We start from the raw sequence: 12,600 nt of genomic DNA, 5'->3' as shown, positions 1-12,600 counted from the left end.
ATGGCTCCTCACTGTATTTGCATTTTTATATACCATGTACACTCTTCTTCTTTTGAAGATCCAATGTCTTGTTTACGTACTTTTCTTGTTTATACATACCGTAAATAGTATATTCATCACACTGGACCTACAAGCACAAATTAATGTGGATGTTGTTAACTTTAAAGAGTACATTCAGATAAGAGTAGCTAAACACATTGTCTTCCCATCCACAAGTATGACAGTAAGTAGCAAGTAGCTATACAACGCACTTAACAATAATAAAACAATGCATGCTACTTAATATACATTCATTACTGAACTATACATTAGAACTCATAAACTCACCATAAAATCTCTGCCACGTTGTGTTTTCCTACTTCATCTCAGCAGGCAATGTACATGCCTCATTCAATAGCATATACCTTATAATTGCGCATGCCTGCATGCAATTATCCATGAGTGTACAGTAGCTACTAGTATCTATCTACATTTTGATACTAAGAGCAAGTTTATCAGTGTAAGGAGTCAAGTGTTACATCATTTTGTTTTCTGGTATGTAAAATGTGTGGAAAAGGTACCTGTTCACAAATCTGGTCATTTTAACTCAACTATTCTAAAGAACATATACAGTATAGCAGCTTGTGTACTTTCAAATCAATTACACTGTGGATAAATGAAGTCATTTATTATAAAAATGCAAGATGGAAATCCATGACAAATAAGGCAGTAGACAGCAGGATGAGGCAATAAATCAATATGTACAAAAGTCAGAAGACATCAAGAAAATAATCCACAGGTGCTTACATAAACCATCATAATTATATGGGTGATGGCTCTATTGCATGTATTTTGTGGAACTGTCAGATACTTTGATGAAATGTCAGATACTTTGATGAAATGAAATGAACAGAAAGACTAGCTCCTCCCCCTCCCTCTTCCCCGAACAGAAATGAAAGCAGAGTGCCATCAGGCGTAGTCAATAGGTAAGGCAGTGTAAAAACCTTCTGCTTGATATTATACGCATACCAGGTTAGCTATACTCAGATGGTACGATTTTCCGTACCATACGCGTATGGCTGTACCGTACGCGTATACGCATATGGTATGTACCATACGCGTATGGTACAAAATACGCATATGGTATAGAACATATATATAGCTAGCTAGCTATCTATATGTCGCAGACTCGTACACTCGTTAAGACCAAACCATGAATATTGCTAGCATGTGATGGTCACTGAAACTGATCATGTCGACCCCTCGGATCATGTGAACTTGTCGTCATCTTTTTGTTTAGTTACTACCCCCCGCACTGAAATGCCGGATAACCTTATATACCCGCGGTCTGCTCCTCGTCCTGTTCATACTGGTTATATTAGAATAGTGCCCTTATCTGGCTAACGAATAAGTTGCAATCTGGATTTTTCACATGATGTCATCATTATCGTTATCGTCTTCATCGACCAAGGTTTGTTCACTGCCATGCGTTTAATCTTTTTCTCTTTTTTTCTTTTTGCGTTTAATCCCTCGGTTTAATAATTAAATATTCTAGTCTACAGATCTGTTTTGTATGTATTCTGAGTTCAGTATAACTGTATTATATAGTCTTTGTGGTCGCATGTAACCGACGCTCTCACTTAGCTAATCGGCTATCGCATTGATATATACTTGTCTTAATATTCACATTTCCTTCTCATTGTGGTTTTAACCATTAATGACAGTACAAACAGCAAAGGCATATGTGCATGTGATTGACAGGGTGATTCTGAAAGGTGACAATGACTTGCACTGGTAGCCTAGAGTGTAGTAGCTACGAAGCTAGCTGTACTGAGCTATTGTTCTATGTCTATTGCACGAAAAGCACATTGCAGACCAACCTTCTGTGTATGCTAAGTTGTATGTCATATAACTAGCTGCATATCATATGCCTTGAAAAAATGTGTGGCAAAGTAATGTAGCGAACATCACTGCAAATTTTAGTGAACCACAAGGGCATCACTAAAAATTCAGTGACAATTACTATATCTTACCACATGCAGATCTCACTATGTTTTTACAGCATATCCAGCTTTTTTAACAGTATGTGTATGTTGATAGGACAAACTAGCACCTCCTGTGAACTTTGACAGAGTGTTGCAAGAGCACCACTCTGATCTGAGACAATGCCTCAGCCTACAAGAGCTGATTCCACTATTGAGAAAACACGAACTGCTCACTAAAGAGGAATGGGAAGAGATATCGTGTAAACAAACTCACCAGAAAAAGATTGACCACCTTGTTCAACTGTTGCCACGTAAAGGTGAACACGCCTATGAGAAATTTGTAACCTGTCTTGAATCTGAAAAAGAGCATCCCTCACACCTGGAATTGGCAGACAAGATAAAAAAGACCGCTGAAGAGATGACAGCATTGCCAACACCAATTCCAACAATTACTTATGATACCAAACCGGTATAATGGAGAATAACCATATCCATATTGTTGTGTCCAGCACATATGCATGTAAAACTTGTTATATAGGTCCAAGCAGTACTGTATGTGTGTAGTTGACTGACCTGGGATAGTTGAATGATGTTGAAATTGATTATAGTCTTGTTGCCTAGCTAGCTGACATAATAATATCATTATAAAATTGACTTACATGAAAACGGTTACCATTCCATTAATTCTTAAGGATGATTGGCATCTTAAGTGATGATCAAGTTCCTGTTAGCCATATAAACCTGATATCTGTATACACAAGACGAGTCATGTGAAATCCTGTTATTACATGTATAGGAAGTATATAAGTGTATAATAATAAATAGCAGCTATAGGGGTAATGGTAGGGGAATTCCAGTTATGATCATGCAAATCCCCTTTATCATAAACTGTTTCAGTAGTTTCCACATTTACAAAGTATACTTTATCATATATAGGAACCAAGCATGGCTATGGTAGTTGAACAGGTGACAGAGGCACTGAAGTCAAGTGTGAGCAAGTATGTTCATGGTCTTGAGGATAAAATTTCAAGTTTAGAAAAGCAACTTCAAGAAAAAGACAAGCTCATAGCAGAAGTGCAAGTGAGATATTGTTTACCCTATAACCTAAATTTGCATATTAATTAATCATCATAGTTATTGCATTCATTATTTTATGTCATTTTAGAACAATTGCTGCCGTGCAAGTGCTGAAGTGTTAAAGTTTCAGAAACTTTTGGAATATTCCAATAGCTCACATGGGAGTCAGCTTACACTAGACATAAACACACAGCAAATTGCTAGGCACTACCATGACATACGAAACATACTGCGAAGTGTTAAGGCATATCTAAAACAAGATGCCGACTACATACATCGTAATATTGATACTGCGTCTGAAGAGAGTGATTATAACCGAAGTAGGACATCATCTGTCGACTCACAGTTCTACAGGCCAATGTATAAAATTCCATTGGCACGCAGTCCTTTATCTAATCCAAGTTTAAGAGAGGTTGTTATGAAAGAATCTCTTAAATCTATTGCAAAAAAGCCATCAACATCTGACAGTTCTGCGAATGAGGCTGATGATGAGCATTTGATAACCCAAACAGCCGTAAGTCAGTGTATATACAGTACATATTACTTTTACAATATGAGTCCCATTGATTGATATACGTACTTCATTCTGGTACATGTGTGTGTCAATTTTTGGTGATCAGACTATCAGTAAGTGTCCATGTAATCTATTTCTAGTCATAGAACCAATTGGTACTGTAGTAGCTTATTTTAGCGATTTACAATGTCATGCACATGATTCGGTCTTGGTTGTTCTGTCCTGGGCAACTGAACAGGTGACTTGTTTATAGGGCTGTGAACCTTAACTGGTTAACCAGTTATGATGAGTAGTCACATGCCAGAGAACCCTATAATTCAAACAGAGTCAAGTCCCTATGTATATAGCTACATTGTCTATTGTAGCTATACCCACTTATAACAATATGTACAAGTATGTCCACGCCCAGGCTTAGTCATTGCTATCTTCAGAATATTTAAACTGTTTTGATGTGATATTCATACAAAGATACTCATACACACCACACTACACACACTTACATATGCACACAACTACACACACTTACATATGGTTCCTTGATTTATATTGTTCTAGGAACCAGATCAGGAAGACCAATCAGTGCTACAGAGTAATACAGCACTATTAAACTCTGGAAAGCTGCAGGTACGTGTGTCATGAACAGCATGTCTGTTGCAAACATTACACTATACGTCAGTGTGACAAGAGCTGTCAGACCTTCAGTGCTGGTCACTGTAAAGTGCTAATAATAATAATAAAATAATAAGGCACACGGCGATAGTGTGTCGTGCGGCCCAAGAAGCCGGCGCGCCACGCCGTGGGTATATTGACAGGAAGAAAGAAAACGCCATTTTCACACCTTCGTATCTCGGTGATCCCTTATCCGATTGGATCCAAATTTGCTACAGAGTTGCCCGCCAGCCAGGGGAGGCTACATACCAAATTTGAAGGAACTCGCTCCAGCCATTTCCGAGATACTAGCTGCCAAAGTTTCGATTTTTTTTTCTTCGTTTTTTTTCTTCGTGTTTTCACACACTTGCAAAAATTGCTATAAAACTCAAACGCGTACTCCGATCGCCTTGAAATTTGGCACACAGAAAGGGAGTCCAAAGGGGAATCATAGTATCAAATGTGGTGCAACTCCGATGAATGGTTCAGGATTTATTACCGATTATTCATGTAAAACAAGATCGATTTGTTGTCACGCCTACAGTGTAAACCGCTTAATGGAATGAGTTGAAAATCGCTATGTAGATGGAGTAACCATCGTAGGAGTGCCTTTTGGTGGTTTGAAAGGAATCGAGATAAAGACCATGGAGATATGGCACAAAACCCAACCTGTGTCAAAATTACGCGATCGATTTTTATGAATAAAAAGTATTAGTTTTTACGCCTACTAGGCAAACCGCTTAGAGCAATGAGCTGAAAATCGGTTTTATTATTTGTTTATTATTTGTTTTTACTGTGCAGAAATCACAAATGATTATAATGCACAGATATAATTACTTAAGTTGTTACAAAAATTATCCAGGGAAGGGGAATTAATTATGTAGGGGGGAAGGGGGTTCAAAGTTTAATTGCAGAGGGGAAAAAGGAAAATTTATACGAGTCAATGTTTGTCGTCAGTTGCCTGTAGTATCCTTTTCTTAATCGCGAATCATTAGGTTTATAGCTGGAATAATCTTCATAGAAAGTCCTTGCAGTAGTACAGAAGAATCGGATTACAAACCACTGAGTTATGATTCGAAAGCCAACTCCGTGTATCAAATGCGAGATCGAGATACTCTAATAGAACAGTCACCCTAATAGAGCATTCAGCTAATTTATTTACTCCATTATAGAATTCTATTACATTGCAAGTTATTCTGTAGGGAGTTCAGCTGCAAGCAATTAATCTTATAGACAGTTCAGCAAGAAGCAAGTCACCCTATAGAGAGGTCAGCTACAAATAGTGATTCAGGACAGTACAAGTCACACTGAAGAGAGTTCAGCTATAAACAAGTCATGCACCCTGTAGAGGGTTCGGCTACACTCTCTAGAGAATTCAGCTACAAACAAGTCACTGTGGAGAGAGTTCAGCTACAAAGAAACTACCCTGTAGAGAGTTTATCTATACAAACAAGTTACCCTATAGAGATCAGCTGCAAACAAGTAACCCTGTAGAGAGTTCAGCTACAGACAAGTCACTTTATAGTTATAGAATGTTCAGCTACAAGTAAGTCACTCTGAAGAGAATTCAGCTAGAAACAAGTCACTCAGTAGAGAGATCAGAAGAAACAAATCACCCTGTAGAGAGATCAGCTAGAAACACATCACCTGTAGAAAGTTCAGCTACAAACAAATCACCTTGTAGAGAGTTAAGCTACAAACAAATTACCCTGTAGAGAAATCAGCTACAAACAAATCACCTTGTAGAGAGTTCACTTACAGACAAATCTACCTGTAGAGATATCAGTTACAAACAAATCACCCCCTGTAGAGAGATTAGATCACCCTGTAGAGAGTTCAGCTACAAACAAATCAACCTGTAAAAAGTTCAGGTATAAAAAATCATCCTGTAGATAGTTTTGATACAAACAAATCACCCTGTAGAGAGTTCAGCAAGACAAAAGTCACCCTGCAGAGAGATCAGGTCACCCTATAGAGAGATCAGCTAGAAGAAGTTACCTTGTAGAGAGTTCAGCTACAAAGAACCTACTCTGTAGAGAGTTCAGCTAGAAACAAGTTACCCTATAGAGTAACAGCTAGAAACAAGTCATCCTGTAGAGAATTCAGCTACAAACAAATCACCCTGTAGAGATTTCAGCTACAAACAGATCATCCTGTAAATAGTTCAGCTATATAGATAGTAGATACATGTCACCCTGTAGTAGGAGAAGTCACCTTGTAGAGAGATCAGCTAGAAACAAGTCACCTTGTAGAGACCAGCTGCAAAGAAACCATCAAAGTTCAGCTACAAGCAAATCACCCTGTAGAGAGTTCAACTACAAACAAATTACACTGTAGAGAGATCAATTACAAACAATGACCCTGTAGAAAGTTCAGCTACAAACAAATCACCCTGTAAAGAGATCAGCTAGAAACAATTCACCCTCTAGAGAGATTAATCCTGTGTAGAGTTCAGCTACAAGCAAATCACCCTGTAGAGAGTTCAGCTACAATTCAAGTCCCTTAGTAGAGAGACCAACTGCGAATGAGTTATCCAGTAGGGAATAATAGACATGTAATAAATATATGTATATAATTACCGATAAAATCAAAAACAGTTGAAGTATTAAAAATCTGCTTTGTCTTTATTCTTCCTGTGGTAAAGAAAAAGGATAGGTTAAAAAAGCTCCAAAGCCAGCCCATGGCCGGCTTTGGAGTATACAAATACAAAAAGAAGTGATATCTAATCAAAAACAGCCAAGCTGTAAAAAAAGGTGCAGCCCCTAAAAGGCCATGGTGAAAAAAGATGTGAAATCCAAGGTGGCGGCCAAGAAATGGCTGTGATGGTAGGTTAATGGTAAAAATTTTAACAACGACAATTCATGTGAATTTGTGTTTTGGCACCAAATTCACCTGAATTGTTGTTATTTCAACACAAATTCACATGAATTGTCGTTGTTAAAATTTTTACCATTAACCTACTATCACAGCCATTTCTTGGCCGCCACCTTGGATTTCACATCTTTTTTCACCATGGCCTTTTAGGGGCCGCACCTTTTTTACAACTTGGCTGTTTTTGATTAGATATACTTTACTTGATACTCTGTGCATTTAACATAAATGAAACAAGTGAATATTGATCTTGATTTATAGTGGAATATATTTATAGTAGAATTGCTGGGATTGCAGGTAGCTATAAGTATTTGTATAGTTAGCTATTAGATGTTATAACTTACAATCAGCACAATTTTACTATCCTTCAGGCTATTTTTTTGCTTTGATTTCACTTCCTATTTATAATGTTATTACATGTACATTATAATAGTTTGACATACTATACTTACAATTTAGAGACCAGAATCATGGCCAGCATCCAAGAAGAAAAGAGCTGCTAAGGTGTGTATAAAATGTACCATATACATTTTAGCATGCATTTCTCTCATAGACAATATCACATCATTCAGAGAGTGATGCTAACCATCACACATATACGGATAAACAATCTGAGGATGAGTTACGCCATGGTAAAGAACTTTCTGTTGGGGATCCTCTACCTGAAGAAGACACTTTAGTTGCAAGTGCAGATAGTCTTCATTCATATGAAACGGTGAATTGTTCAAGTGTTAATTGTGCATGTCTGCTCTACAGTTAAGGTTCTTATATAGGCAGGCAGCTTTTTATTTAAAGCAATCCTACTGACTGTTTTATTAGAGTAAGCTGAATGCTCTATTAGAGTATCTCAATCTTAATATTGTGATGGGTGTCTAGGCCATCTAGTCTCTATGCCTATGTAAGTTAGTTAGTTTGCTATATTATACTCCCATACAATCTGTAAGCATAAAGGTGGTGAAATAATGGTGAAGCCTTGCATAATGTTATTACCAAATAGAGATATGGGAGATTTGAAACCAACAATAGTCCTTACATAAGTAGAAATATTACTGTAATCAGCTCCAATGCAAAATAAAAGTCAGACAACAACAGTGAGGGGTCTTTGTATGTACATAATTTATTAACCCTTCTGAGTGATATCAACGTGCTTGTATAGATTATTAAATTACATAGATCCCAACCTAATGTACTGTCCCCACTAGCCTCAACTTACCTTTGCAGCTGCTAGTAACAACTAATCTTTGCAGCTGCTGTCCTGGAATGAAAGATTTCAGATTTCAAGAATTGACTTGCAAGATTTTAAGTTTGTTGCTGACCCCAAGCCTCTCAATGTATAACTAGTATTGTATAAAATCTTGTGAAGTATTGACACATATTATTGCTTTAAAATTCTGTATAACAATACTGAATCATTCCAACTTTGCCAGATAGCCCAGCTAACTTCTGTATGTACCCTGGTCCTCACATCGACAATTTTCTTCTCCACTGTTTTAACTATCTTTTCCATGTTAAGTACAGTTAAGCCCAAAATTAATACTTCCTTATAAAAACAAATCATTTATTTGCAAAATGTTGTCATGAATTGAAGTAGGACGTAAAGCCTAACCCGTCTGATGGTGCAGCAGTGCTTCCTAAAAAATTGATAGTGAACAATAACAGTATAGGTAGCAAATGTAGCTTGGACTATACTGATGGCTCAAGTTGCACTGCTTCCTAACTTGTTGCTCTGGAAGAAGTACTCATACTGTAACTGCTTTACTGTCCATTGGAAGAATCGATTTGTCATGTGCCACAATACATTCATTTACTGCTGTGATATATCAAAAAAATCACATGTTTATTAGAACATTTCTTGTGTGCATATCCCCCATTTTAAGTAGTGCATGAATAGTGTACAGCATGATTCAAGCAGTTTGCCAATAAACCATATTATGCAGTATCCATATGTGTGTAAATTAAATTGACATGCACAACTGTAGAATAGCTACTGTAAATTTTTTTTCTTAACTATGTAATCATTTGTATTATAGGTGTCACTAGATCATGAAGAATCTTCCTCTAGCATTTTAGAAGGATATTTACAAAAGGAAGGTACCTAGACTGTAACACAATGTGTTTGCTAAAAGAACTGTGCATAGGAAGTGGTGAAATTCCACGAAAAAGATATTTTACTTTAACTAAAGAATTTTTATTCTATTCAAAGTCAAAGGAAGTATGTTATATTATTTTTTTATAATTAATAAATGACGTGATTCTTTTAGGACTCCAGGCCACTTGGCATGATCCCTTTGATAGATTTAAAATTAGAGAAGAAGAAAAAGGTAGAGATGTTAGTTGTTTTTGTCATTTTTTCGTTTATGCACATACTCTAATTAATGTTTTAGGCAACCTTTGAGGTGATAAACAAACGAGCATCACTGATTAAGGTGAAAAAGCCAGCAAAGAAGAATGTTCAATGTAAGAAATGTGTGTGTAGACTAGTACGTGTGTGTGCATGCACAGTGCACACAGGCCCAAAGCATTATAACATTGTGTAAACGTTTTGTGTGCATAATATATTCTTACACATTCTTTTATTACATTCAAACTTAAAGGGGCACTGCATCTGTGCTGTTTACACTGGGAAGCTGCCCAAGTTGATGATGTGTTGTTACTAAAATGATGACGTAAAACAATAAAGTAGTGGGTCAAAGGCTCTAAAGCAAGTTTCAATCTTATAACATTGCAGCTGTTAAAGGATAGCAAGATACACCTGCACGTAATAATGCTATACAACAACTTGTGTACCTGTATCACAACCAGGTGGATGGTTGGAGTATTAGCTACCACCATTATATTATCCAAGTGCTACGCAGAAATTTCCAAGATGCGCTTGTTTTACCATCTGCTATGCTGTTCTGGATAAACCTCACCAGGCCATCTTCCATTTCTACCATAAAAGTGTGCATGAGTAATGATATTGCAGGCCGTGGAGTAGTTGAATGGCTTCAATACCTATATATCGATGAATCACTTTACAAAGCTTATAGCTGTAGTACTGTAAAACTGTTGTAAATACACTAAGTAACCTTAAGCTTCATGATCATATGTAGGTTAACTGAATTCCTGTATATACACAGGCCTGCACCAACTATGCCAGCATAATTTCGAGCATATAATTGTTTAGCAAAGGAATCAAACATTATGCTAACATAATAGGGATGATATCAAACTTCTACTAAAATGCACAATATGTGTGCCATAGCAATAGAAAACTGCATGTTTTTACTGTAATATATTTTTAAAATGATATTATTAATTTAACTGTTTATTGACTGATCATTTACACTTTGCAGAAACAAGATCGAGATACTCTAATAGAGCAGTCACTTACTCTAATACAACAATCAGGTAATGCTGATATACTCCAATAAAGCAGTCAGCTCTTGAGCACAATCTTCAATTTATAACCATGATAATAGACTTGCACTGCTCAAAGGCATAATAAGCTGTTTTCAAACAACAAATTGGTTCAATTGTACTGAGTATATACTGTATACTCTTACACAAAGATAGTATGTACAGTATAAATTATGCAGAGATTTGGCACATTGTGGGTGATACTCTTAAGTGCCGTTGTGTGCTCGGTGTGAAATTTGCAAATTGAAGCTTGTCTTTAAGTATTGTTTTGCACAAAAATCATTGTATTTTCAAGTGTCCAACCAGTCTTTGCCATGCCAATATTTGTCATGATGTCCAAAAAGATGTGTACAGTATCTCAGAGACAATTATCTATGTCATACATACTTTGCAATTGTAAATTTTCTGTTATTTACTATCTTACGTACATAGATCCACTCACACAACACCTGCTACACATGTAATATGATTTCATCCAATTTCCATGCGTGTGTTACACAATCATTCATACAGGTTATAGAGCCATCAGACTCAAAGCAAACAATGAGACTGAGGTGAAGACTTGGATTAAGAGCATTGAAGATGCCATCAAAGAATTAAGGACACAGTATCATACATAACTGTACATCTTTAGAAATCAGAACTCTAACATCAGGTTCATGCACACCCTTATTTAAGGAACTATATACATATTATATATATATATGCAATATATGGTTGGCTGTCTTCCAGAGTACATGACCTTGTACTCATACAGAATTATTCAGCACATATGTTTTCTGTAAGAGGTAAGAATTTATAGTCACACAAAATGTGTATGCAGTAAAATACAAAGTTACAGGAGATCATAAGTGCTGCCAGGCTTATATATAAGCTCCTGGTACTATCTTTACAGCCTAGCCAACTAGACCAAATTTTCATTTGTGTGAGGTTGGAAAAAGAATAATAGGTGAACTGTAAACAGCACTGTTCCAGATTCTGTGAATTCTGTTGTGCAATTGTTGTAGGTGTGAATCTGTATGAATTGCTCATGGTGAAATTAGTATATAAGAAAGGGTTGTCAGTTACTTAGAGTTGAACATGTAGTGGAATACATGTAGCTGTATAGTGTATTCACACCTGGGAAAGCCAGTCAGAAACTGTTTGGATACTATTGTTCATTATAAATTATGCTGTTTGCATTACACTGCAACTTCCTATGTCCTAAATTTCAATGAGTAGTTGTACATAATTTCACTGTGTATTGTTAGAATAAATAATTCCTGCAAATTTGTGTGTATATACACGATGCTACTGATGCATGTGAGTTATAACATCGTGATAGTTATATAATCTTGACCTGTTGCATCCTACAATTGTGAAAGCAACAAAATGTGACAGTCACTCAGCCCTACTTGTTAACTCAGAGATTGATAGCTGTACAGTTTGTGCTCACATCTCCTAGCTGCAGTCACATAATTATAGCATAGATAATAGAGTAAAAGGGATAGGAAACGAAAGCGATTTCCGGTTTGATTTCCGTTACGCGTGACTTGAAAGGACAAGACAGTTATGTGCTCAAGCATGGGAATTAGTGTTCTAAGCAGCGTAAATATTAATCCAACAGACTACAGCAAGTATTTAGGCCTTTGTGAGAGATTTTGGCGAGAGAATTCAGACCGTAGATTTTGTAACAAAGCGTATCGCGTTAACCATAATTGTTACACGCTGTCATACTTTCGCTCATAGTACCTTCATGCCTCGTCCATACCGCTTCTTTTATAGCCGGTTCCACTTTCGAATCTTGTGGTAAGCTAGGCGTGTCACCAACACAGTGTTTTACCGCTGCGTTGTACTGCAAGGTGGTTTAAACTTTTGGTAAAAAATGGAAGATACTTAGTCGTTTCTTCAAGCAACAGTTCCTGTTTTGCTCTGATATTTCCTCTGGTTCTCTCTGTTTAATGGTAAGGAATAGGTTTATCACAGTTAAAAGGATAGAATATATTTTCGAAGAAAGTAAAGTGGTTTAAAGTAATTTTTGGGCCGTTTTTTTCACTTTCAAGCTCCTTTAATTTTGCGCATAACTTCCTTGAGGGTTGGTACCATCCTAGTTCCCTCGATTAGCTACTTACTTGAGTTCATTGTAGC

At 36.7% G+C, this 12,600-nt stretch overlaps 1 protein-coding gene across 2 annotated transcripts; it reads left to right on the top strand.

The window, feature by feature from the left end:
• The first annotated feature begins 1,260 nt into the window (after window positions 1–1,260).
• LOC136258157 (uncharacterized) lies at window positions 1,261–11,294 on the top strand. Of its 2 annotated transcripts, XM_066051467.1 has the most exons (12): window positions 1,262–1,450; window positions 2,080–2,433; window positions 2,901–3,044; window positions 3,130–3,555; window positions 4,111–4,179; window positions 7,534–7,578; window positions 7,628–7,789; window positions 9,105–9,165; window positions 9,213–9,286; window positions 9,336–9,395; window positions 9,459–9,531; window positions 10,987–11,294. In XM_066051467.1, exons 1-12 carry the CDS (start codon window positions 1,412–1,414, stop codon window positions 11,091–11,093), a joined length of 1,614 nt encoding a protein of 537 aa, XP_065907539.1. In that variant the 5' UTR covers window positions 1,262–1,411; the 3' UTR covers window positions 11,094–11,294. The 2 variants fall into 2 exon arrangements, with proteins under 2 accessions (XP_065907540.1, XP_065907539.1); XM_066051468.1 differs by lacking the exon at window positions 4,111–4,179 and having other exon boundaries at window positions 1,261–1,450.
• Window positions 11,295–12,600: the final 1,306 nt, after the last annotated feature.

The sequence above is a fragment of the Dysidea avara genome, chromosome 6 (assembly GCF_963678975.1).
Source record: "Dysidea avara chromosome 6, odDysAvar1.4, whole genome shotgun sequence".
NCBI classification, from domain to species: Eukaryota; Metazoa; Porifera; class Demospongiae; order Dictyoceratida; family Dysideidae; genus Dysidea; species Dysidea avara.
This window is presented reverse-complemented; position numbering and strand designations above follow the sequence as displayed.

Excerpts from the sequence above, each read along its gene's own strand:
- LOC136258157 (XM_066051467.1), top strand. The coding sequence starts at position 1,412 with ATGATGTCATCATTATCGTTATCGTCTTCATCGACCAAG. Across the intron at positions 3,045-3,129 it reads AGCTCATAGCAGAAGTGCAA|AACAATTGCTGCCGTGCAAG; the intron begins GTGAGATATTGT and ends ATGTCATTTTAG. Across the intron at positions 9,396-9,458 it reads AATTAGAGAAGAAGAAAAAG|GCAACCTTTGAGGTGATAAA; the intron begins GTAGAGATGTTA and ends TTAATGTTTTAG.